The sequence below is a fragment of the Ascaphus truei genome, chromosome 2 (genome assembly GCF_040206685.1).
Source record: "Ascaphus truei isolate aAscTru1 chromosome 2, aAscTru1.hap1, whole genome shotgun sequence".
NCBI lineage: Eukaryota > Metazoa > Chordata > Amphibia > Anura > Ascaphidae > Ascaphus > Ascaphus truei.
Genome location: NC_134484.1, coordinates 436065787 through 436093419, shown reverse-complemented (window position 1 = coordinate 436093419; position 27633 = coordinate 436065787). Strand labels below are relative to the sequence as shown.

The 27633-nt window shown below is 45.6% G+C and overlaps 2 protein-coding genes across 6 annotated transcripts in view; one reads left to right on the top strand and one right to left on the bottom strand.

The window, feature by feature from the left end:
* Window positions 1-2267: 2267 nt before the first annotated feature.
* LOC142487830 (uncharacterized) lies at window positions 2268-6210 on the bottom strand. The gene has a single exon (XM_075587789.1). The coding sequence runs from the start codon at window positions 4532-4534 to the stop codon at window positions 2795-2797; it is 1740 nt and encodes a 579-aa protein (XP_075443904.1). The 5' UTR covers window positions 4535-6210; the 3' UTR covers window positions 2268-2794.
* Window positions 6211-12171: 5961 nt separating this feature from the next.
* WDR37 (WD repeat domain 37) overlaps window positions 12172-27633 on the top strand; it is a 144425-nt gene continuing 128963 nt past the window's right edge. For 3 of the 5 annotated variants that reach the window (XM_075587788.1, XM_075587784.1, XM_075587783.1), the window contains exon 1: window positions 12172-12281. The gene's annotated coding sequence lies outside the window, so the exon portion shown is untranslated. Of the gene's footprint in view, window positions 12286-14081; window positions 14218-27633 lie in introns of those variants that run through there. The other 2 variants (XM_075587785.1, XM_075587787.1) reach the window with 2 other exon arrangements.

The following is a 27633-nucleotide window of genomic DNA, read 5'->3' as shown; positions in this document are numbered from 1 at the left end:
TATCTTGGGCCTCCCTAAGCAATTAACCCACTACCTTAGTGGGGGGTTGGGGCCTATCTGGGGTGCAGGTACCTATAGGGCCGCAGGAGCTGTACTCGCTCCCCGCGCCCTGCCTTCCCTCACAGATCCCCTGCTCCAACTATAACTCCTGAGTGACAGGGTCCCTCTCTCTAGAGCAGTCCCTGGCAACACTCTCTCTATGTCAGAGTACTAAGCTACCTCAGTCCCAGGGGGGTGCTGGCCTAGTACAGCGAGTCCTAAACTCCTGTACCCTACCTCTTCCCTTAGGCTGCTCCGGTCTCTCACTGCTCTGCCTCTGACTCCCGTTTCTCTCTGACTGCTGTCTCTCATAAGCCCGCCAAATGTATCTATTTCTCCAGGCTCCCTAAGCCCTATTGGCTCCCTGGTGTCACGTGGGGCACGCAAAGGCTCTTGGGATATGTAGTCCCAGCTCAGAGACTTCCCTGGTAGGCTAGGGGTTCGCGGGCTTTCTCTCTCATGCCCTGCGCGTGCGCAAGCTTTCCCGGGCTGCCTCGATCTTCCCTGAGCTGTCCCTACTCTCGCGCGAGCTATCCCTGTCTCTGGGGCTCTCCCTACACTATCGGGGCCCTGCGCATGCTCAACCCGCAGTGCAATGGTGGCGCCCTGCTTCACCGGCCGCCGGGACCTCAGAGACGCGATCGCAGCCTTAGCAATGGCCCGATCGCGTCCCCGGCAACCGGCCGCAGGCAGGAGAAGCCGCGCTGCTCCCTGCTCCAGCCCCCACCTCTGGAAGCAGCCGTCGGGTCTTTCAGCACCCGCGATCGAACTGCGCCAGGGGAGGGGGGTCTCCAGGAGCCACGGGAGCTCCAGGCTATATTCTCCCCCTGGTGGAACTCCAACGTCCTCGCTTGGATAACAGATGTAACCATGCACAAACATTACATAGTGAAAATGCAGTACACAGAATACACAACACATTCCGACTTTACATCTCGGGTTACAGGACAGATTACACACTATACCAGAGGCTAGCTGAGACCATTCGTGGGGTGCCCCTAACAGATCATGTGGGGGTACCTCACTTTTGCGTCCGTGAGCTTCCCCCAGAAAAATTTCTTGGAGAGCACACCGGAGGGCAACAGTTACTGGCTCTTCGCTACTTCCTCCCCCTGGTGGACGGAGTAGCACAATGTCTTTTAAGCAGGCCTTTACCCGGTCACCCGCGGCATGGATGCGGTAGACCAGGAGGCCAGGACCTTTCCCGCGGTCCACTACCTGGTGGGTGGAGCGTTCCTCTTTGGGCTCCAAGGAGAAAATTTTCACTACACAGTCCGTGTCCCTACGGCCCTGTGAGGCTTCCACTGGGAAGCGAAAACTGAACAATGTCTCCGTTCGCAAAGTCTCTGGTTCACCCGGCAGGGGGTAAAGGGTTGATACCTTACCACTGCGGTGATTCCCGGTGGCCAACAGGTCCTCGGGGACGCTGTCAGTTCCCACCTCGGCTGTATCGGGACCTGTCCACAACACTTCTGGGACAGTCCACTCACTGACTTGGAACTCGGGAGCGTTGGATCCCAGTCCTGGGACCATTTGGGTCGGAGCGCACAGGCTCACACTCCGCTCAAGAGCCGTAACTCTGGCCTCTTTCACGGCCACCTCCATCGGAGCCTGTGGGGAGCAAGGGAGTTCCTTACCTCTCTGCTGGCTGGCGATGGGCTTCTCTTCTTCTGGAATGATCGGCGGTAGATACGGGTCCACTCTCACCACTGGACAGCTACCTTCTAATGAGGACACCTCCGCCAGGACGCGATGCAGAGGGGAGCCCTTCGCCCGGGCGACCAGACTTAAGGAGTCATCGTGCTCCGCGGTCACCTGGAGGCTCACCCCCAACACCCCTGGGGCAGTCAACTCACCCTTGTCGTCGGTAGGTACTGGTCCTTCTTCTAGGACCGATGGTACCTCTGTAGTAGGTCGGACTGGCCGTTGTAGGGCACACGGGCCCACAGCAGGGTCTGCATCCGCCGAGATAGTGTGTTCGTTGACTTCACTAGAGTGGTCCGCCGGCAGGTGCATCACCACAAGTGCTGGGTCACCGGATTCACTAAAAGAAGGTGGGGGTATAGACACCTTACCCTGTGATTCCTCTGTATCATAGCTTCTGTCACGGGAGACTCCTGTGGCGGGTAGGATCTCGGTGGCCGGAACAGCACGAGCGTAGTAGGGGTCACAAGCAGAGGTCCAAGGCAGGCGGCAGGCAGCGAAGTCAGGTACAAGCAGGGGTCCGAGGCAGGCGGCAGGCAGCGAAGTTAGGTACAAGCAGAGGTCGGCAACGAGGAGACTGGAACAGGACAGGCGGGGCAGGACAGGGACTAAGAACAGGGAGCAGGGACTGAGACCGGGGAGCAGGAATAACCAGGGACAAGCCAGATTACTAGCAAGGGCTTTTACTGTGAGCAGACTCAAATACAGGTACAGGTACAGGAAACAGGTCAGGATCAAAGACAGGCATGAGCATACTGCAGGAGTCTGACTAGCAAGCAAAGGCAAAAGCAACAGACAGGAAGCAAGCTATAAAGGACAGAGACAGGAGCAACAAGAAGACAGACAGACAGAGGAACCCAGAGCCAACAGAAGACAGCAGCACACCCAGTGGACAAGGAAGCTATGGCTAGGCAGGAGGTCTAGGCAATCCTGACATTACTCCCCCCTCTCAGGAGCGTTCTCCGGACGATCCTCCAGGCTCTTCCCGGAGGCCTTGATGAAACGGCGACTCAAGGTGACCCACCTCTGGTGGCTTGTCAGTGGGCAGAGGCTACTCCAGATCATTGTCGTGCACAATCTGGAAGTTCTTCACAGATGCGTGTGTGACACGCCCGTGGAAGTTGAACACGTAAGACTGAGTGTCATCATTCCACACGGGGGCCTTATTGTGCAGCTCGATGATGTTCTCCTGACACTTGTTCTGCCATTTAGACAGCAGGCTCTCCGAATCATTGTGTGGCTGGAAAGGGATGCGCTCGTGATTGAAATTCTTTCCGGGAATGAGAACCGCCATCTTCCGGGGACCCTTAAACCCGAGGACGTTAGTTTCATAGCAAATAGCCGCCAGTTCTTGCCGGGACGCTGCATTCTCTGACTGTCCCTGAGCCCTAGCTGGGCTAACACCGCGGTCAAACACTGTAAACTTGGTCCCCATTAGGTTGGATCGGAGTTTGCCAGTAAAACTGCCCGCCTCCCGGGACATGTCGGTCGGATCAATAGATATCAAGTAGTTGGACGTTTTACTCTTCTTTCTCTTCCTCCCAGCGAGAAGAAAGAGCTTGTGGTTTTCGTCCCGCTCCAGGTGCATGTAGTAGGTGGGGTACAGTCCTCGGTCCATCACTTTCTTGTCTCGGCTGATCCGACATCTGACGGTGACACCGCGTGGCGCGGGGCGCAGAACAAACTCCTTCAGGTCGCCCACTTCCCCCACGTCTCCAGGAGGACTGAGAGGGGATGTCTCTGTGGAACCAGAGTCTGAAAGAGACTTTCTGCTGGAGGCAGAACCGGGCCGTGCTCTCCCAGACCTCTCCTCCTCCAGCGAGGCTCTGGTTATGCTCAGTGTGACCTTCAGCTCCTCATGCTGTTCTTTGGGGACACACTGGGTACTCAAATACTCTTCCAGCATCTTTATCTTGTAGGCAGTCTGGAAACTTTCCTCCTGCAATACTCGCTGTCTCTCTTCAGCATTCACCCATCTCTCCTTGGCGTCCTGCAGATGTGCACGTAGTTCTCGCAGCTGACTCTGCAGCATATTCTCTGCCTGAGTGCGCCGCTCCAGGGAGACACGTTCCTCTTGCAGCACTCTCTCTGCATTCTGCAGTGCTGTCTGCATATCCAACTTTTCCTGGGCCAACTGCTTCTTCTCCTCTCCTAATTCATGGAGTTTCTTATCTCCTTCACTGACCTGGACACAGAGATTCTTGCACTTCTGGGTTACCATTTCAAAACTGCTATTTAATCCTTCGAAGATCTCTCTCAAAGAACGTAGTTCTATGTTGAAGTGGCAATTCTTCTCCTCAGAGGCTTCCAGTTTTGCGCCAACTTGAGCCATGAAATTCTGGTACTGCGCATTATCAGCATAGGCCTTCTCCAGCTTACTTGACAGGATTACCCTGTCCCTCTCCAACTGCTCTCTTTCTTTCTCCTGGAGAACACACTTAGCAATTGCTGAAGATAGACAGCTTTGTAGTGCAATCTTGGCCTCTTGCTCCTTATCTAAACGTTCATAAAGACAATCAATCGCTTTCTGTGCAGCTTGAAGCGTCTGAGTAGGCGCATCTTTCTTCTCTTCCACTATTCTTGGGCTACGTCTGTGAGTTGCCTTAAGCTGCAGCATATCTCTTTCATCAAATGCAGACTCTGAGGTTAAATTTTCATTCTTAATTCCTTCTGCAACTTCCACAGTAATGCCTCCCTTCTTCTTCTTCTTCTTCCTTGCTTTGAGAAGTTCTGAAGAATCAGTGGTACTGTGTTCACATTTACTGCTCAAGACTGTTTGAGTGGGAGCCATAATTAAACCACACTTCCCAAGACACCAGTAAAGAGGAAATGTGTTTTTAAAACAGAAGCATTAGAATGAACAACAGGAATATTAGACACAGAGAGACACAAGATAGGAGAGCTGACCCTTAAAGACTTTAACATCAGTCACAGAGATTATAAATGCAAGGAAAAAACATAGACAGAGAAACCTGCAGTTATAACTGAATCTTTAGGCATTAGGCGTAGGGATATCATACAGACAGAGAAAACCTGCAGTTACATCTAAATCCTTATGCATCAGGCGTAGGGATATCATATAGACAAAGAAAACCTGCAGTTGAATCTGAAACTTTTGATATCAGGCATAGAAATATCAGACAGCAGGAAACTAATACAGAGAAAACTTATAGTTAGATCTGAAACTTTTGACATTGAACATAGGAATATCAGATAGAGAACCCTGCAGTCAAATCTGAAACCTTTGATATCAGGCGTAGGGATATCAGACAGACAGAGAAAACCTGCAGTTACATCTAAATCTTTATGCATCAGGCGTAGGGATATCATATAGACAAAGAAAACCTGCAGTTGAATCTGAAACTTTTGATATCAGGCATAGAAATATCATAGACAGCAGGAAACTAATCCAGAGTAAACTTGTAGTTAGATCTGAAACTTTTGACATAGGAATATCAGACAGAGAACCCTGCAGTCAAATCTGAAACCTTTGATATCAGGCATAGGGATATCATATGTTGCAGAGAAACAAACTTTAGGGGAACTTGCAGGTAAACCTGAAACCTTAGAACCAATCATATGAAAAACTATAGATGCAAGAAAATCAAAGCATGCAGCAACAAAATAATGGGAGCACTTTTGTCTTTTGAAATGAAGACCCTGTGAACAGCAGTAAATCAAGGTAACCGTCCTAAATAGAAATGTGAGTCTGAAAATCTGCAGTGGCCCACCCACAATGCAGAGACAATTCTTGTCCAGGTAATGAAAGTCTCAAAATGGCAAAAACAGGTACTGCAGGGAAGGGTCTTTTTTATAATAGGGAATTCTTCTCAGGGAGAAAGTGGCACAAAAAACCCTGCAGAAACCTTTGCAAAAATAAACATCTCAAAGAAAGCTGCAATAGTCGGTAGTAACAGTTCTAGTCTCAGAAAAAAAATGTTTTTTCGTTATGAACGCAATAATTCTTGCAGAACACTTAGCAGCAACGACAAAAAAACCTTTCAAAATCCCAACTTGGATTTCCAAAAAAGAAACGAAAGTACTTATCTTCAACCATGCGGATGTGGTCTGCTGCAGCAGGCAGGAAAGGGTGCAGGCAGAAGAAGAATCTGTTCCAGCGAGATCCAGAAGTGGCCTTTGCTTTCTGTCACGGGAGACTCCTGTGGCGGGTAGGATCTCGGTGGCCGGAACAGCACGAGCGTAGTAGGGGTCACAAGCAGAGGTCCAAGGCAGGCGGCAGGCAGCGAAGTCAGGTACAAGCAGGGGTCCGAGGCAGGCGGCAGGCAGCGAAGTTAGGTACAAGCAGAGGTCGGCAACGAGGAGACTGGAACAGGACAGGCGGGGCAGGACAGGGACTAAGAACAGGGAGCAGGGACTGAGACCGGGGAGCAGGAATAACCAGGGACAAGCCAGATTACTAGCAAGGACCTTTACTGTGAGCAGACTACAATACAGGTACAGGTACAGGAAACAGGTCAGGATCAAAGACAGGCATGAGCATACTGTAGGAGTCTGACTAGCAAGCAAAGGCAAAAGCAACAGACAGGAAGCAAGCTATAAAGGACAGAGACAGGAGCAACAAGAAGACAGACAGACAGAGGAACCCAGAGCCAACAGAAGACAGCAGCACACCCAGTGGACAAGGAAGCTATGCTAGGCAGGAGGTCTAGGCAATCCTGACAGGGAGTAAACGTGTGTGCTAAAACTTAGCACCCTTTTGTGGATCTGGGTAGACCCTGTCAGCAGGTCCTACGCTACTAATTTCATACTCTGTCTTTTGTATTTCTTCCACTGTATAGATTAAAGATGATACAAAACAATAATATAGCTAACAGCATGGAAATGCGTGACATGTATGCAATACCTAAGGGGTTAAAATGTAGGAGCACTATATGTGCCATGGCTGCAGTTAAAACTGGTTAAAAAAACAGAAGTGCCCATAAATATAGTGATAATTGTCATGAAAGACCAGAACTTAACCCAGGGATCAAGGCACCAGACAGGACAAAGCAGTTCAATAAAAGATTTCCCTTTTATTCCAGCCGGTGCCAGCAAGCACAGCACAACACACAAATCAGAGCTATACTCACTAAAACAGGCATACAGGGGGAATACAAGCTTCCTAGCTGGCTAGGTGCTGAGCACCACATTAAAAGCTTACCCATGGGTTACTTCCACACTCCGTAGGGGTAGGTACCATTCAGACCTCTGTGGTGCAATTCATGGCAGAGCACTTTCAAATCTGCTGCTTAAAAGTCAGACTCTCTGCTTCTCCGGCAACACAGTCCCATAGCGCAAAAGCACTTTCAAATATCCCGCTTGTATAGGCACCCAGACTCGTTTTCAGGTGTCTCCGGTGAAGCCTCAGAGCCTAAGATCGCCTCCACGTCAGGAACCGAATGAAGTCTGACCGGTCTCCTTTTTCTATCTTCCCCTCTGCCATAGGAAAGCATGATAGAGGTAGAGGGGCTGGCAACCAATCAGAATGCAGATTCAGGTCACACCTCGACTCCATGGAGGGCTGGAGCCGGGTGTTGAGAGAGTTAAAGGGCTGAGGAGGGAAATGAAAACTGGTCAATGGGAGCTGCACCTACCGAGGAACTCAGCAATGGATTGCTGAATCAGCGGATTGGATTCTACAAATCGGTCACAGATTGTATCCAATGGCGGTTTTTGATGAATCCACGGGGATTAAAACCGACCAAATGCGTTTGCAGATTTTAAACAGCAAAAAAACAGATTTTGGGGGGAAAATGCGAGAAAATCCAGGGAACCGGATTGGGGAGGATTCATTCATCGCTTGCTCTTTGGGCCCCTTTCCATCACAACAATAATCCAAAACAATAAAATGCAAGGAAAAAAGATATACTGTAGCTTCCATGCTTATTGTATAAACTAAACAAACTGGTGTTCGTGGCGCAAAATGAATGTGAATATAACAGTGCAATAAACCCAGTGACCATAAATAGAAACTGATATCACTTATGCTGCAACTCCATGGAACATGATCCTCCGAAGTTGTTCCTCCCTGAAAAACCTCATGCAGAAAAGAAAGCACAGATACGGTACATGCAATATGGGTCATTAACATTTTACTTTCATTGACAAACAGAGGGGAGAAAAGCAACTCACACTTTCCCCGCTGATCAAAAGCAGAGAGTGACTTTGGGCGCACTCCAACCCTACTACAGACTCAGCTCCTTGCTGTGTGCGTAACCGCATGCACGGCTTTCTCTTTCTGCGTCTCTCACTGGTCCCTGGTCCCGGGTTGCCTTCCATCAGTCTAGCGTCAGCCGCTCTGGTTCCTGGTGGAGTGGGTACGGTGGCCTCTGCAGTCGAAAATGGCCAGCGCGAACACCTTTCGTCTGTGTATTGACTTCTTCTGGGGTTCTTCTATGCTTATTGTATACTTGAACCTGCTGATTTAAATAGAAGTGGGATGGGTGAGCTGAAACTAAGGAGGAGGTACCCCAGACCTCCCAAACAATTTGCACTTAGACATACACAATCATAGCAAGCTCAAAATCCAGATGATAATTAGTGTACCAAAAGCGCTAATATCTACTAAAAAAATAAAAATTAAATCGTGAAATACAATAATTTGTGAAATACAATACAGTGAAAAGAAAAAACACCAATTGTGATGATCCTGTGAAAATGTCCAAAAGCAGCCTAAAAAGTCTTCTGGGTGTCTAATGTCCAGTACATAGATATCAAACAAAAACAGACCTCTCTGGCGCTGAGGATCGAAAAAGATGGATCTGGGATGGATTGAATCAGGATCCTTATGATGATGTGAACCTCAAGAAAATGGAGACAAAAAATACATACACACTACCACAGTGTATTACCCAGAGAAAAGGATTGATAAGCAAGGTGTATCTGGCAAAGGATAACAATTTAATAAAAGTGAATTACTTATAAAATATATATGTATGCACACATAGCGTGCTCACAACATAACAATAAAATGATAATGACCTAAGTCACTATAATGACATGATCCTCCGCCGTGGGTAAAAATTGGAAACCTACTCACAAAAAGTGGCTAGGTCTCAAGCCTTAGGCTGGGGCCATAGAGGGGTGAGGAGTTCCGAGCCGCGCTGACGCTGAGGCTCGCCTGCTGAAATCTGCGCGATTTCATGCCCATGCAGGCGAGCCAGCGGGCGCGATCGGAGGCGGGGGGAGACTGAGGGAGGCGGGGCAGTGACGTCGCTGGGCCAATCGCCCGCGACGCACCGACGTCAACGTCACGGCGCCGACGTCACGGCGCCGTGATGTTGACACTGCTCCGCGCTGATTGGATGTTTTCAGCCGACAGCGCGCTGAAAAACAGCTTGGCTGTCGGCTGAAAAATCCAGCGCCTCTGCACGCCTGCGGACGCTCGCGCGAGCTCCCTCTCAAGGCATCCTCATTGAGGATGCAGGGGCTCAGCGCGGAGCTTCCGCACGGCTCAGCGCGGTCTGTCCTTCTATGGACTCGGCCTTAATGTGGATATTATCACAAGCATTCGGATCTTCTCCCGTCTGTGGGTAGTGTCCTCTATCAGCCTCTCAGCTTCCTGGCGCCAACTCCTCCGAATCGGCTGCCGCTCCGCTGCTCTGGTGACGTCACTCGCTATGCGCCCACTACGGTGTCCTAGCTGTGCCGCAATCCAACGCGTTTCTAGACTCGTAGTAACTGGTCTCTTCGTCGGGGATAATCACTAAGGCAGTCCTTGAGGGGTATTTATACCCAACTGAGTCCCAGATCGTGCATATTAAAGCATTAATTAATCAATCAATGACGTGATTAACTGCTAGCTAATATATGAAATAGACATGTAAAGCTAATAACAATATAAAACAATATAACAAGTGCATACTTAATAATAGATTAATAAGAAATCATGACATGACTATTACATAGCAATAAAATATATAAATAAAATATACAGAAATGTGCATAATTTTACATCATTAAGATATCAATAAGATTATGCACATTTCTGTATATTTTATTGCTATGTTATAGTCATGTCAAGGGTTAACACATACAAATAACAACATACAAATATGTGTGTATTTCTCTATACTAGATTCTCACTATGTTCAGACATAGTTATATCTACTAAGAACACAAATGTTATGCTCTCTGTGGCTGCATGTATACTAACACATGTTACCTACATTCATAAGTGTGTCACAATAGAATATAATATATCTATTAGATTTACTAGCTGAGACAAGAGATTCTACATACTGAGGTGTATTCCATCAGGGACTTCACACTGTTTAGAGATACAGGTCCCACTTATCACCTAAACAGTTCAGAATATAGGTTTCCAAGGTTTAATCACCTATTGGTTGTCGCAATAGATTACTGGGGCAGAATACTATCAGACACAACATTGTGCACTGCTTATTCCAGTACTCCGCTACGGGGATTTTAAGGTTTTTTATTCATTTCACCATGTCACGATATATTTTTGATGTAATAAAATGTTATTATTTTTGGTTTTAACAGATCCTATTGTATGGAACAAATACAAGTGGCAGCACTATATTTACATATCATAGAGTGCAATTCTGTAGGGTCTTTATTTGGTCCTTAGGGATCAAACTGTTAATGAATTGTAAGGAACCCCAACCCTCTCTAATAGCTCGTCTGAGATCAGATGCATTGTAAGGAACCCCAACCCTCTCTAATAGCTCGTCTGAGATCAGATGCATTGTAAGGAACCCCAACCCTCTCTAATAGCGCGTCTGAGATCAGATGCATTGTAAGGAACCCCAACCCTCTCTAATAGCGAGTCTGTGATCAGATGCATTGTAAGGAACCCCAACCCTCTCTAATAGCGCGTCTGAGATCAGATGCATTGTAAGGAACCCCAACCCTCTCTAATAGCGCGTCTGAGATCAGATGCATTGTAAGGAACCCCAACCCTCTCTAATAGCGAGTCTGTGATCAGATGCATTGTAAGGAACCCCAACCCTCTCTAATAGCGCGTCTGAGATCAGATGCATTGTAAGGAACCCCAACCCTCTCTAATAGCGCGTCTGAGATCAGATGCATTGTAAGGAACCCCAACCCTCTCTAATAGCGCGTCTGTGATCAGATGCATTGTAAGGAACCCCAACCCTCTCTAATAGCGCGTCTGAGATCAGATGCATTGTAAGGAACCCCAACCCTCTCTAATAGCGCGTCTGAGATCAGATGCATTGTAAGGAACCCCAACCCTCTCTAATAGCGCGTCTGAGATCAGATGCATTGTAAGGAACCCCAACCCTCTCTAATAGCGTGTCTGAGATCAGATGCATTGTAAGGAACCCCAACCCTCTCTAATAGCGCGTTGGAGATCAGATGCATTGTAAGGAACCCCAACCCTCTCTAATAGCGCGTCTTCTGTATTTGGTATAATTCTTCTGTATTTGGTATAATTTTCAAATGACCTGAAAATTGCAGGGAACCCTATAGGGATGCTAGGGGAACCTATTTAAAAACACTGATCTAATCCCTTGATCGATCTGCGAAGCTCCTGCTTCCGTGGGCATGCAATATGACTGCCTATTTCAAAAGAGGAAGTGGTATAGCTTCCTAAATTGTGCTATAGAAACCCAAGACGCTTACTAATTAAAATTCATTAAAAAGGGCATGGAGCGGGACTGGTAATGCAGTATTATCTAATACTACACAACTGATTTATCAACAACAAAAACAAGTAAAGGATTTTGAATTAAATCCTGCTTCAAACGTCATTTTGTAAAGAGTGACAGCGAGACCCAAACAGTTCTGATTTTGCAGGTATCCTCCTGTTGCAATTTTTTTCACAATAACAAAACATTTGATAAAATCAAAACAAGTGGAAAACACAAAACAAGTGGAAAACACAGACTTGAAAATACTGTATTCATGTATATATGTATTTATTATGATATTATCATATGCCTCCTCCTGCTAAGGAAATCATGCAAATTACCACTAACACAAAATAAGCACAGTTTGGCTGATCCCCAACCAGGGAGACTCGGTGAAAACCAGAGCTGACAGGACTGCTGTCCTGACCTGAATGTGGCCAGTGTTGTGTATTAATACAGGGGCATGTGTCACTGTGCACATGGCATTGTGTTTCATTCCCCAGCCTTGTCACACTGCCAGACAGCATAACCACATTCACTCCTAACAATGAATCTTGTTGCTAAATGCACATTTTTTTTTGTGTCTGTTTGAAACCAAAAGTGACTAAAATGGGCTAAAAATAACCCAGCTCAAGCTCACACATGACAGCAGGGGGGAGGGTGCAGCAACATCAGCAGGGACTGGAGACAGGCGTCCCCTGCCCCCAATCACAGGACTGCGCTCTGCCGAGGCTTTGCCCAATCAGCAGAGGCTCCAAATTGCTGTCTGTGACTGGGAGGAAAAGGAGGCGGGACTTCCGTTGTCAAGGCAAATGTCCGGAGCTGGGGCTGGCGGCGGTGCGTGTGTCAGTGAGTGAGGAGCAGGAGCAGGAGCAGGAGCAGGAGGAGGTGGAGGTGCACGGCTGCTGCTGCGGCTCCGAGGCAGGTGATGGGGGTGTGGGACACGGTGGGCGGGAGCCTTCTTACAGGGACAGAGTGGGGTGCGGGAGCTGCTGATGGAGATAAGAGGAGGAGGAGGAGGAGGGAGGTGGGTGATAAACACTGAGGAGGGGGGAGATACCATGAGATGGTGTGTGTCAGGCATCACGGGGATGGAGATAACACCATGTATGGAGGATGGGGGGAGGTGTGTGGTAAACATAGGGCTGGGGGAGGTGAGATCTCCATCCCAACGTCCCATGTTATTTGGGGAGGCTGGTGTGACAAACCCCCTGGGCGAGTTTTAGGTCAGACATGGAGATGAGATCCTGTGTGATAAACACTGGGCCGGTGAGATATTATGGGGGGAGGTACGTGCATGTCAGACATGCAGATCAGATCTCCTGTGTGATAAACACTGGGCTGGTGGGATATTATGGGGGGAGGTACGTGCATGTCAGACATAGATATCCTGTGATAAACACTGGGCCGGTGAGATATTATGGGGAGAGGTACGTGCATGTCAGACATAGAGATGAGATCTCCTGTGTGATAAACACTGGGCCGGTGAGATATTATGGGGGGAGGTACGTGCATGTCAGACATGGAGATGAGATCTCCTGTGATAAACACTGGGCCGGTGAGATATTATGGGGGGAGGTACGTGCATGTCAGACATGGAGATGGGAGATCCTGTGTGATAAACACTGGGCCGGTGAGATATTATGGGGGGAGGTACGTGCATGTCAGACATGGAGATGGGATCTCCTGTGTGATAAACACTGGCTGGTGGGATATTATGGGGGGAGGTATGTGCATGTCAGACATAGAGATCAGATCTCCTGGGCTGTGTGAAAAACACAAAACAAATGGTGAGACATTGTGGGAGAGAGGAGGTGTCAGACATATGGAGTGAAGCTGTCATGGGGGTTGTTGTATGATATGGACCAGGTTTTCGGTCTCCTAACGAGTACAATAATAAGGGACTGAAAGGATTCTGTTTTTTTTTTCTGTGCACAAATACAACTTTAAATTGTTTGAATTTCCTTTGTCAATGCCCTCTCATCCCATCATTATTTTATTTATAAAATGTTTTACTAGGAAATAATACGTTGAGTTAAGTCTTATTTTCAAGTATGTCCTGGGCACAGAGTTATGATGGAAACACATGCTAATCATTAAAATGTTTGACACTTATAACTCATGTAGTGGTGTGTGTGGTTATAAACACATTTCCCATAATCCCTTGCTGCAGTGGAAGCACTGTATGCTGGGTGATAATGGTGAAAGGCAGGGCTGCAGACCTGTCTTAAGACATGCAATCGAGCATACAGTAATAAATATTTCCATTTGAGATAGATATATATATAATGGAATTACACTGCAGTCAACAGTATAACCCCATCAATGACGTTTTAACACCAGTGTTTTTGAAGATCTTTAGTGACAATTGAAATTTTAAACCTAAAATCAGTCTCCGTGCAGAATCCTATCATACATATCCAGTATGAATTAGATATGCACTTATATCAAACTGCACAAAGAATCCCAGCAAAAGTGTCCAAACTTGCAGCCACCCTGGCTAAGTAGGAACACATTTACTAGGGAAATACCTTTTTTTACAGTTCATGGATATTTCTCACCCGATATGGGGGGCGGATTCTTACAGCAATTGCTGTATTACACTGAGAATATCTTTTTCAAAGGGCTACACATTTTATTCGGATTGGTTGTTTTTTGGTGAGTTCTGTGCTGGGATGATAGAATGCATGGGAGATGAAGGGAATGTGAGACATTCTCTTATTCAGTATGCTGTGAAGATGCTTCACAGGGCTTGAGAAGAGCGGATGGGGCTAAAACCTTCAGCATGAGGAAGATGGCTTCACAGCATATCGAATAAGGGTCAAAGTGATGGAGGAGAGAGACCTTGTGGGACAAGGTACAGAACAGATGTAGACAACGTTATTGCAACCGCTGGCATGCACTAGTGAGTGAAATAGCACAGCTGCCTTCATAAGGAAAGGAAATGTCCTTGGAAAGCGTGTGGTGTATATGTATATGTTTGTGTTTTGCTGTTGAAATGGTGAACATGTTGGTACAGTAGAGATGAGATACCATTCAGTAGAAGTGTGAGAGTTGATGTGATAAACACAGAGTTTAAGTTTACATGAGAGAGGCTCTGAAGGTATCAGAAGGGTATGTTGTTTTTGGGATGAACCAAGTGAGATAATGGTCTTAAGGTAAAACAACATGGAAGAGGTATGGTGGTTGTTTCAGACTTGGCATTGACGATGAGACTAATACTGGACTGAAAATATTAGAGGTGAAGCCGTGCAATAAGTACTTGGTAGGGGATGTCGAAAATGGCTGTAGTGTACAAGAGAGGAAAGATTTGAGTGAGGCTGTGAAACACTGGGCTGGATGTACCCTTTTTTATTATCTCGGCTGGTAGTGGCAATTTAAAAAAGGGCAGTGGAAGGATAGCAGCGGAGATGAAAAGATTACAACATGGAGGTGAGGTGGGAGATGATGTAAGTTTGATTTACTGTAATGGAGGCCAAATGACATGATGTAAACGGCACAACGCACCACAGGTGAGAAGGTAAAGACAAGATAATGTGACGCCGACGAGGAGATCTATAAATATATTCAATAAACAAACACGGAGAGTTGTTAGGGAGACAGTCCATATGATTTGAGAGGAGGCTAAAGGGTGTACAGTACAGAAGATGGCATATCACATGTAAGAGTTTACGGAGTAAAACAGGTAAACATCCAATATATACTGGTAACATGGCAGAAGTGAGTTGTTATAAACCAGGCTATATAGAGAAAGGTATGATGGAATTGATGGGAAAATAAGATAAAGGTGGAGGGATGGCGATAACGTCATCATTATTTCCATATAGCTAACTAATGTATGCAGTACTTTACTGTCTAAACATAAAATGTAAATGCGATGTGTCCTACAGGAAAGCTGATAATGCAGTAAAGGAAAACATTAGCAAGAGAGAATACCAGGCCTGCCGAAGGATGGGTACAGAATACCATAGCATAGTTGACAGGGTAATATAGGATAGGAACCAGAAGTACAATAAAGATGAATGTTGTAATACTAAATACTCTGTATGAGACTACACATTTTCATGTAATAAATACGTAAGATAATGTGACAGAGGCTGCATTGACCCTTGTTTCTACAGAATTTGCTGGAGCACATAACTTGATTGCAGTGTTGAGCAGTTGTATATTTGCTTATAATGGTTCAATGTAAAAATGGATTTCAGGCAAAAGGCGACACATTGTGTTATTTCCCAGAATCCCTTGCTGCAGTGGGAACACTGTATGCGAGGTGATAATGGTTGAAAGGCAGGGTTGCAGACCTGTCTAAGGCTAGGGCCCCGCTCCCAGAGTCAGCGCACCCGCACTGCAGACAGGCGGTGCGCTGACATACACAGACCGCGATATGCGGTCTGTAGGGAGCGGGAGCCGGAGCGGGAGGTGGGCGGGAGTGGGAGGCTTGACAGGGAGGGGGGGGGTGGCTTGAGCGGAGGGACCCGCTACTCTCCCCCCCCCCCCCCCTCCCTCCACGGACTCGGGCTGGAGCTGCTGAGGGTAAGTTTAAACACACACACACGCAGGCACTCATACATACACACACGCACACACACAGGCAGGCACTCACTCACGCACTCATACACACACACACACACACACACACACAGACAGAGGCAGGCACTCACGCACTCAGGCACACACATACACACACAGACAGGCACGCACGCACTCAGACACACACACAGACAGGCACTCACCTGCTTTCACTCCACACTCCTCCCCGCTCCCCGAAGCCTCTCCTCCTCCCGAAGCCTCCCCTCCCCATTGGCTCACAGCCACACCACGTGACGAGTCAACGCTAGGAAACACCATTCTCTTGTGTCTCCTAGCGGCTGACGCGCCACAGCGTGTAGTCAGCTGTGCCGCCAGGGGGGTCCGGGACCGGCTCGCGAGGATTCCCCTGCTGGTGGGGAACTCGCGACATGGCCGCCCGCGCCAACGAGCGCAGCGGGACCGAGGCCTAAGACATGTGAATGTGCTCACAAGTGATATTCTTTATTTGCTATATACATACGTGTTTCTCAGTGTTTTGATCTGTGATGGACTGATATATTAACAGTTATCATTGGATATTCCTTTTTGTCAATTGCTTGCTCTTTATATTATATGAAGGGCGAGTGTTTTAAACTGCTCTAATAACTTGTGTACGAGAGGTGGCTGCTGGGATTTCCATCCGAGTCCTGTTTGCTCTTGTTCTAGATTGTATGTTTTAGATTAAGTAGAAGTCGTACCTCATTGTGTATTGTATATTGTGTAACCCCTCTGCAATGTCCTAACTTCTGAGGAAGACCATGGTTGTTTATTTCCTCAGAGATTGTTGTACAACTCTGTTTCCTTTGCATATTCAATGCACTTTTTATTGTGTGTGTGTGTCTATATATATATATATATATATATATATATATATATATATATATATATATATATATATATATATATATATATATATATATATATATATATATATATATATATATATATAAAATCTACCATCTCACACACCAATGAAAGTTGTGCCATTGTCAAATCCTCTGGTATTTGTGATTGTGCCTTTGGGAGATGTGTTTTTTGTTTTTTTTAAGTCCAAATCTGACGAGCAACTGAACAAATGCCCCTTTTATGTAGGCTTAAATCTGTAATCAACACTGTTACCCTCCAAACCATTTTTGGTACCTTTTGCTCTCTTGAACCTTTTTGTTTTCAGTGTGTCTGTATCATCATCCTGTCCTATGCACCAACCTTAGGTTGCCAGGGATTGCCATTGAAACCCCAGAAGATGAACACATTAAATACGCCATCATTGTGGATAAAAAAAAAAAAGTTGTGTGTGCTGAGCACGCGCATTTTAACTGGAACTTCTCTGTCTTTGGTCCCTGTTTTGTCACAGATATTGTATTTGTGATGGTGATATTTTTAATTAAAATTCAAAACACAATGTCAGTGGCAAAACGCAAAGAAGTTTGACTTAGAACGCACGTGATCGGCACACACCTGTTTTAGCTATTTGCACTTATATAGTTGTAGTGTCTGCCTGCCTGCCTCTGGGTGTCTCTGTCTCCCAATTGCCGACTCCGGCCGCCACTGCGCTGGTGCGCCAGACTCCGGCCGACACTGCACGCAGGTGCGGCGATACTCGGCAGTGATTTTTTGCGCATGCGCGACGGCAACGCGCGATGGGAGCGACCTAAGGCGCGCCTATTAGTACCGTGATGTCACTTGTGTTACTTTTTTTTGTTACAACGCAAGGATTTTTCCCCATGAAAACCCTGTAGGCGCCAGCAAAGAAAGCTTTTACAGTAGGTATCAAATCTGCATGAGAATAGAAACTTGGCTGAAGCTGCATTACAGGGGGCATGGAAACGAAAAGCCTCAGATAATGTAAATAGGTTTAGAAATCTCTAATGGTAAGTGTGCTGGTTGTGCCGCTGGTACAGGCGCTGATAACACTGCCTGCTAGCAGGAGCACTGCTGCCCTTCAGCTTCTGTTTGTTTTCCTTTCCTCAGAGGAATGGCAGGTGCTTAAATCCCCAGAGCTTTATTTGGGCAAATGAGGAGAAATTATTTTAACGATTAAACTGCTTAATTAGTATGCTGGAAGTCGTAAATATCCTACTTGGAGATTCAGCAGGAAACTCAATGTAACCCCTTTGGCAGCAAGAGTCCTTAAACGCAAGGTGTTACAGTGCTCTTGCTCAGGCATGTAAACGGGTTAAGGGGTCAGAACATGGTACGAGACGCTGTCACTTCACCCTAATAGCACTGCAGGCCAACAGCCAAGTGGTTAACCTACTTCCTGTGCTCAATGTCAGGGTACTTGTTTATTGTTTTCAGTACAGTATAATTCTTGGAACAGTAGATTTGAATAAGGGTAACTCGGCCGGTGATTTTTTCCAGTAAACTGGATCGTAAAACAAAAGCTACAATTCCTATTTGTATGTTTACGAACCCTCTGAAATGATTTTTAGTTGTAATATTTAATTTTTTTAGTTTTTTGGATTATAAATATAAAATGATTTGCCTGTGTTTTAGTTGAATAACCGTCACAATGCATTATCGATGTGTGTATGTAATAGCTAACATTTGGTGTCAAATTGTGGTGACCCCACTGAAAGGTGCACCATTGTATTGACCAAAAAGGAATTAATGTCAGTTATGTTTAATGGGTTATAGAAGGGGGGGGGGCCCTCAACATTTTCTGGGAGGGGGGCGCGGAGCTTACAGGGGCCCCGCTCACTTTCCCACAACATATAAATAAAATGCCTGGGGAGCATACAATGCTTCTGCCTCTTACCTGCTCTCTGGCGGCTTCTGATGATGCCGCGGGGTCAAATGGCAACGCATTGCCAACGTCAAATGATGCCGCCAATGCTGGAGAGCAGGTAGCAAAGGGAGAGCGCCAGCATGGGGGGCGCAAAGAAAAAAGTTTGCGCACACCTGGCTTATAGCATGGCGAGAAAAGTGTTTTTAAAAGCATCAATTATAAGTATTTTCAGTCTGTCTTAGGCTGCGCTTATAGTGCCGGCGACAGTGACGCAAGGTCGCGGCAAAACAAATGCATTGTCGCCGTCGCGTGCGCTTATAGTATGCGCGGTGCGACGGATTGGTCGTGATCGCTGGAAGTCATCTCTATTTGATTTTCCAGCGACTGTCGCGTCGTCGGCGTCGGCACTATAAGCGTAGCCTGAGTAATGTTTCAAAATGAAGATTTGGGAGTTGTTTTAGTTTCCTTGTCCTCTGCATGTTAACCTCCTGTGTGCCTTAGGACGGAGCTACTATATCATGGGGGTCTGTCACTGCAGGAGCCTTGAAATGTAGTAGCTACATCCAGGGTGGGCAACACTGTCGCCATTTGCCAATTGTGGCGAATTGGCAGTAAAACTGTGGCAAACAGGGCCGCCGGGACACTCTGTGTGACCCGTGACGGCCCCCTCAAACCCCCCCCATTCCCCTTCCTTGGTAAGGAGCGTGCTCCAGCGGTGTGACGCGCTCCCCTCCCTCCCACGCCCCTGCCCGCTCCTGCATGCGTGTGTCACGCGTGCTCCCTCCCCTCCGAGGCCGCTCCATGACGCGCTGAGGCGCTCCCCCCGAGCACGCTCCAGCGTGACGCGCTGACGTCCGCTGCCGCCTGTCCGCCCGCCACCACTGCCGCCGCGCCGCGATCTGGGGGGGTACTTTCAAGGGTGCAGGGGGGAGATGAAGGGTACAGGGGGGAGATGATGGGGTGTTAAAGGAGATGGTGATGAGGGGGGTTAAATGAGAAGGTGTTGAGGGGGGTTAAAGGAGATGGTGTTGAGGGGGGTTAAAGGAGATGGTGATGAGGGGGGGGGGGTGAGGAGATGATGATGAGGAGGGTAGTGGTGGTGGCGTGAGAGGATAAGGGGGGTTGCGGTCTGAGGGCCATTCTATAGTGCGTGCACTTGCTGCGCCTTGCGCGCAGCAGTTCTAGTTGGCTGAGGTTAGTCAGCCTTTCTATAATGGTGCCACGCGCAAGGCAGTGAGCGTGGAACCGGCCGACAGGGGGGAAGATGAGGAAAATAAAGATTTTGCGCCGCTACCGCCACTGAAATGTGTGCATGTATGTACAATGTTAATAAATAATTTATTATAGTATTTCTTTATTTCAAACGTATTTATAACACACACACATACACATACATTGCATCTCACTCGCTCACAGCATACACACAAAAAGCATGCATCACGTGCAAGCGCGTTCACACAGGCGCACACGGGCGCACACACTATAGCACGGCCCTGAGAATTTATAAACTTGTTCAAACAGTGTGTGTTTAAAATTTTCGCATGTGCAACATAATACCTCAATTTTGACATAGTGTGGCTATTTTCACTTCTAATTCGCCACACCTGTGGCTACATTGAAAAATAGGTTGCCCACCCCTGAGCTACATCATAGTATAATTGCTTGTAGGGGAGATACACAGGAGTGCAGAACGTGATCTCTTCAAACATCAGTGAAGGAGCGATCACGTGATTGCAAAGGCTGGAGGCGCTGTGGTTTTTCTGGCACTCCGAAGGTTAAATCGGCCAAATTCGACTCCCCCCCTCAAACATTGGGGGAACCCAAATAGGCTCTTGGGGGGTGTGTACCCTCCATGGCCGGCGACTGACTGAAAACGGCCAGCACTGATTGTGGCTTTAAGTACTTGCCTTTACCTTGACTGTCCTCTGACCCGGAGTTCTGTAGTTACATTCTCATTGGGGAGGTGTTCACAAGAGAAACTCTAGACCTCCTTACCTAGACTCCCTTTTCTGCCCTGCTCACTTCACCTTTTTATGTTTAATGCCATAACATTTCTTTACAATTCTTCTTGTACCACTTTAAATGATGTCTGTCATTTTTAGTCAATAAGTATCCTTGTTCTTTCCCTTATTGCTTTCCTGTAATCGCCTTCCCCACTGCAATTAAAAAAAAAAGAAGCAGAGTGCTATGTGCAGCACTGATGAGTAGATGTGATTCTTACTTTACTTAAGAATTCTTATGGTTGCTTTTAGGGATTAAAAATAAACACGGTCGGGCCTTCAGGCAATGAACAGACGACTTTGCAAACATGTACAGTAATATGTGAAAAACAAAAGTGGTTTTCTAGGCCAGGGGTGTGCAAACTGGGGGGGGGGGGGGGGGGCTGAGATTTTCTGGGGGGGTGTGGCAATTAGAGGTCCTGCACTCTCCTCTAAGGCATTTAAATGCCGGGGGACTGCACGAGGCCTCTGTAACTTCTCCTACCTGGTCTTCGGCGACGAAGCGCCATGGTAACCCGGGGTTAAATGGCGCAGCGGGGTGCCGTCGCCTTGCCATGGCAAGTTGATGTCACGACCTCGTGGCGGTGTCATTTGACCTTATTTGGTCCTTATTCTGTAAGGTGTGATGAGCGCAGATGACGTGTTATTGCATGAAACGTCCCATTGACTTTAATGGTGCTTTTCCTGTGAGAGCACGTCATCTGCGCTATAACACCTTACAGAATCAGGGCCATAGATTTGATTTCAGGGGAAACATTTTTCTCCTTCTGAAGTTCTGGTAAGGATAAATAAATTAAAAAGGATATTATTTACGTTCTTTAAAGTTCAAAAAGAACTGAGTAAAAATGTAAACTAAAGTTACATTTACAATCTGTGTTCTGACAGTTATGTACATTAATGTACAGGTAGAAGGCGCGGCTCAGGGAGTAAAGACACTGACTAGCACTGAGTTTGAAGCAGGGGAACCTGCTCCTTGTGACCTTGGGCAAGTCACTTTATCTCCCTGTGCCTCAGGCACCAAAGACATAGATTGTAAGCTCCACGGGGCAGTGACTGTAAACTAGCAGCGCTATACAAGAACATGCTATTAATATTATTATTGTTATTAGTTTAATTTAAAGGTCAATACAACTTGACTAATGGCAGTGACATGATTAAAACGTACTATCTAGGGGATTTGATATATTTATGGGCTGAACAGTAGTATGCACGGGTAAAGCTCCGTCTCTGGGATAGACGTTGAGTAAACACTTGGTTGACGAGGGCTTCCCCATTCCGAGGCCCCTATGAAAATACAATTCTTCATTTCCAAGAATCCAAATACTTGCTCGAAGTACGATTTACATTAGTTAAAAGAAGATGGCAACATGAAGCTGTTTTTCAACATGTTTTTCACGCAAACGAACAGAGAATGAACCTTTAAGTGACATTGCAAAATATTTTGTCAACAACTCTGTAAAATCACATCATAATCCATTTTCCCCTGGGGAACCCTCAAGGTTATGCAGAGGTACACGTAGGTGACATGGAACGCTGGCTGGGAAACACTGGCGGAGCTCAGGGATTTTCTTATCACTTTTCTTTATCACAATATTTCTGTTCCTTCTAGTGAATAAAATCTTGCTAATTTATGATAACCAGGTTGTTCAGCAAAGAAACCATTATCACACCCAAAGAACAGAGAGAGGCGTCATCTTTGTGAAATTCTTGTTATTCCTAGATGGTCCCAATCCACATATACAAAAACGCAAAAGTATATATTACTATCTATAAAAACATGTAAGGAAAACCTCACATTTTGCACTTGCTAGCACAGGGGTTAACGTTACCTGCTATTTAGTCTAATTTTATGTAACCTGTTTCTCAGCTCCCCCCCCACCCCCCAATCTCACATAGGGTGTCTTAAGCTCAGGCTACATGTCTCTCAGTGTGGTGCATACCTTCTGGCAACAGAGGGCCCTGAGTCTCCCGGGATGACATGGGGAAAACAGGACAGGTTTGTGGGGTTGTGCCTCTGTTCTCCTCACTTTTGCAGCGCCTCCATCTCCTGCAGCCCCCAGCAGTATAGGGTGGAATACCTATAGAAGAATTGTCTTCCCCTCCTCCTGATATACTCCACTCTCAGGCAGGAGCTTGTATAAAAAGTGCAGTCTCTTTATAGTCTCTTTCACAGCACACACAGCCAGCTGTCCTCCTTTAGGATGTCCCCTGACTCTACTCTGGGCCTGGGGCCACCCAGAGTGGGTCTAGCTCTTCCCCTACCCCCTATGCAGGGTAGAAGGTATATGGTCCACCTACTAAACTCTAACCGCTCTACTCATCCTCCTTCCTCTACACTACTCCAACTGTCCTAAGACTAAAAAAAATAGGAAGTGCAATGCCCTAAGTAGTTTCAACAGGCACCGCCCCTGTGTCTCTTGATTGGACACAGTCAGGTGACCTGCCTTCACTTCCTAAGTGCAATTGCTTGAGGTGGGAAAAACTCATGATAACTCCTGGCAAACCTGCCCTTACACAGGGATTACTGCCAGGAGGGTAGTAGAAATATAGCCAAAAACCACACAGGGCTACACTTAGATGACCAAAAAAAAGGTATGTTGGGTAAATCTACAAACAGCGACAGGTCCGTGGGACATATCGAGACATTTCTCTTACTTTTTTTCCTTCAAGCATTTTAGATTTTTGTCCAGCTTTACTTGTTTAAAAAGCATTTTATTTTCTTAATTGTGTGATTCATTTCACAATGTGCCAACCTATCATAGACCTCAATTGTTTTACCAAATAAAACATTATGGGCAATATAAGTAGTCCTATGTAGACTCCAATATAGAAATTGATTTTTGTTTTAAATCTTCATGGGATTTAAAAAAATAAATAAAAAAATTGCTAGTAAATCTGTTTTATACACTTTACATGATTTAAGTATTTTAGTAAGTAATTTAGGATTTCATAATTAGCCAAGGTATGAAAGCAGCAAAATTCCAGTGTTGCAGAGATTAATCTGGTTTAGAAAACCAGAATGCTGATTATATTTAAGAGGCCCAAAAGGAAATGTCAGAAAAGTGTCAAATCATTCAAACGAGACAACTTTTACATTTTGCATGTACATCAGCTACATTGGACTGCCAGTTAAGGAATGGTACTCTGCCTCAGATGTTTGTGTAGCTTTATCAATTATATTACTTAAGCTATATAGTTTGCATTTAGCTCCTTTTTTGTACGTGTACAATCTTATATAGCTAAAAGAAGAGTAAAAAAGGCATTCCTAAAAGTGATCGTGAAACAGTGAAATCACTAATAATTGATGATCTGTTTCTAAGTAAATAACATGTGAACAACTTGACTGAATCTTAGTGCTTAACCACATAAAAAAAATGTGCCAATATTGTGAATCCAAGAAATAAAAATGTGCACATGTGAAAATATAAATAATTAAAATTCTTAAGGCAGTTCAAAAAGCCCTATACAGAGAACCGTTCTGATGGTTCTTCATTTGCAGTGGAGTGTTCGGTAAAGGGGAGCGCAGGTCCACATTAAAAAGAGGGAAAAAAACCCACACAAGTAGTGCAATATGTAGTAGCTGGGATGATATGTACATGAGGGAAATGGGTGCTAATATTTCAAGCATTTCAGAGACTCTCGCTGTCTGATTGGGGCTAGGAGGTTGTCTGGGGATTTTAAAAGATGGCTACCCAATGGGTGGATCAGGTGTCACCAAAACAAATGTAATGGTCTTCAGGAGGAAGAAGAAAAAATACAACCTGTGGTGTAGTTTGTTTGGTACCAATTTATAAATCATAACAGCATTAGGCACATCAGCATTCGCATTGTACGCAAAGCGAGGGGGACTGGAAGCACTCCACCCATTGGGTATCCATCTTTAAATGTCCCCAGACGACCTCCTAGCTCCAATCAGAGAGTGAGTGTCTCTGAAATGCTTGACATATTTTGGGAAATGTGAGTACCCATTTCCCTTTTTCTAACCTACATGTCATCCCAGCATCTACATATTGCACTATTTGTGTGTTTCTTTCTCTTAATGTGGACCTGTGCTCCCCTTCACCAAAGACTCAACTACAATCTTATATAGACAGGAAAAGTCTGGCTATATCACGTAAAGAGAAATCCTGCCAACTGCTTTCACAATTTGAGGTGAGAAAATCATGGTGAACTAAACAAACTGCTATGTTAAAGATGGTATGTAGATGCTACAAATTCCTGTGGGTCACAGGGATTTTCTGAAGCGTGTTTTCTGTCCCATATTAAACCCAGCAAGGGATTCTCAGGATCCTTTGTGATGAGATCCAGATCCCAAATGTACTTTACTGGGTTAAAGGATATCATTCACAGAGAGATGGGCCTCGATGTGGTCTGAAGAGGTCTTCCTCATGCTGCAGAAGACTGGAGCTCCATTCTAAAGCATGGGACAAATGTTCTGCAGCATAAGGAATATAACAACATATTTAAAAAGGGCACATGTGGCAGTCTTCTGCAGTAGCCGGAGTCTAGTTTTATGTTTCTACTAAATTGATCCACAGATCGTTAATGTTTGTGGGGATATCTAGAGGCCAGGGTGGGACAGTTGCGTCACCACACTTGGTCAGCTCTTGTTTGTACATGTATAGTACAGATTCAGTGACGAATACAGGATGGGCATTCCAGACAGACGTGTCAAAGAGAACTGATATTTGCATCAGGTTCTAGCCCAACTTTTCCGTTTTGAGGCAGTAGAGATCCCACTTGCCAAAAAAGTTTGATAACTAAATGTACTATAATGCACAAGACAGTGCTTTGTATTTCCGCAAGTTATCGTAACCTTGATTTCACCTCATGCCCTGTTGATTTGAGTTCTTAAGATGCCCTCAGCTTTCCATTTAAATGTGGAATTGTGTACTTTACTTGTTCTGATCTTGAGCTGCAATTCGTGTGTGTTGGGTTAGGCTGAGTCCATGGTGACTCAGCCCGTGCGGAGGCGCGCTGAGGGAAAGCGGGTGCTTTCCCTGGCCTTGGTTAGCGCACCGTCCGGGGGCGTGTCGGGGGGCGGGCCAGTGACGTCACGGAGATGGTTCGCCCTCATTGGGCGAACCGCTCCGTGAGTGCGCAAATTAAAAATGTTCCTAAGACCTACGCTTCCGCACGCTTGCGGAAGCGTAGGCGAGCCCCTACTAAAGCCGCTCTCATTGCGGCTGCAGGGGCTCACTGGTAAGTGAGAGCGCGCCTCAGTTATGCGCTGACCATGCCCGAGGCCTTAGACTTCACTAGAGCATGACCTATAACTTAATGATTCAGAGAAAAAGCATTGATTTCAGATTTTTTTTTTTAAACTTTAATAGGAATAGTTTTTCACAACAATGCCTATTAGCTCATATCTATAAAGATAACACATGATACAATAAAAAAACCTTGTGAATGGTTACTATATTCTGAACAAATACATTGTTAGAAATCTAGGCAGTCTGAATGCCAATTTCAAAGCATCTAGAATAATTAAAATAAAATGATCTACAATCAACTCTGCAGTATGTCATTATAAAACACTCCTTTGATTTTGGCTTTGGGTAATTTGCATACATACTTTAAAGTGTGGGTCTTTTTTCAAATTCATGTTTGTGCAATTTCAACCTCATTTGGTCTGCGATTACGGTGTTATATTTATTTTTATTTTTTAAAAGATTTAAGAAAACTTAAAAGTGGTAATTCTGCCTTTGTGTCAACAGTTCTGTGAATCTTGAGCAATTTCAAGTCCTGATATATAAGATAAAGCAGGCATAGGAAGAGCATACGTATTGCATAGAACGGAGAAGTCTTGCATTGGTATGTTATTACTCGGTGCACTGGGTCCTTTCCTGTTAAATGTACAGTTATTAAAAGAAGGATACTTTATGCTTTACTTTTTCTGACTGCTGACACTTTGCAGTATGAAATCCTATGTGTGTTTTTGTTTGAAGTAGTATCACTATGTGATTGTCCAGCAGTCAAGATAGTTGCAATAGTGGTATTGCTTAGCTTTCCATGTATTTTTACATTTCAGAAGTGGGATTCGGCACTTGCTGTGTCTCAATTTTCACAGTGCAGGGTTTGGCCACATACCATCTCAGGCGTTAACCAGAAAACCATGTCCTGTTTTAGTAGCTGCTCCTTGTTTAAGCACTTAAATATCTTATGGGCTTTCCTGTGCCGTACAGAGGAAATCTGAGAACATCACTTTCGATAGAGCAACCGTAATGCATTGGGGTCAGACAAATTAAAGTGTGGGATCTATCTGTATAATAAAATAATAATTGCATCCATACTGGTTCTAGATCAGCGGAACACTTCTATGCACCGAGAAAAGACGGGTTACGCTCTAATTGGCAGTTATTTTATGATTAAAAAGAGGCAGCTTTTGCATTTGCGGAAAAAATGTACTCTTGCCTACCAATAGGATTGTAAGCTCTTCGGAGCAGGGACTCCTCTTCCTAAATGTTAATTTGTATGTCTGAGGCACTTATTCCCATGTTCTGTTATTTGTATTTGTATTGTTATTTTATATGATTGTAACGTGTATTACTGCTGTGAAGCGCTATATAAATAAAGACAGACACACACAGACACACACAGACACACACAGACACACACAGACACACACAGACACACACAGACACACACAGACACACACAGACACACACAGACACACACAGACACACTCTTCACCAGACAAATGAAAGTGTGTAATAAGCAGGTTCTTCAATTAGCTGCAACCTTTGCACTACTTAGGAAGTTTTGCTGAAGAAACATAGGCCCATATTCCATATGCTATGAAGCAGTTTTAATAGGAGCAGAGTCCACCTAGTTTCAAAAGTAGATTTATTTTACGTTCTAGTTAATCATAGAATGCAGATGTTATTATAATGTGCAGAGCTTTCAAAACCTCATGTTTCTTCTCCAACTGTGGCAGCACAATGGAATTGAACCATTTATACACCCAAATGAACTC

Coding starts and splice junctions, on each gene's coding strand:
- LOC142487830 (XM_075587789.1), bottom strand. CDS start 4,534: ATGGCTCCCACTCAAACAGTCTTGAGCAGTAAATGTGAACACAGTACC.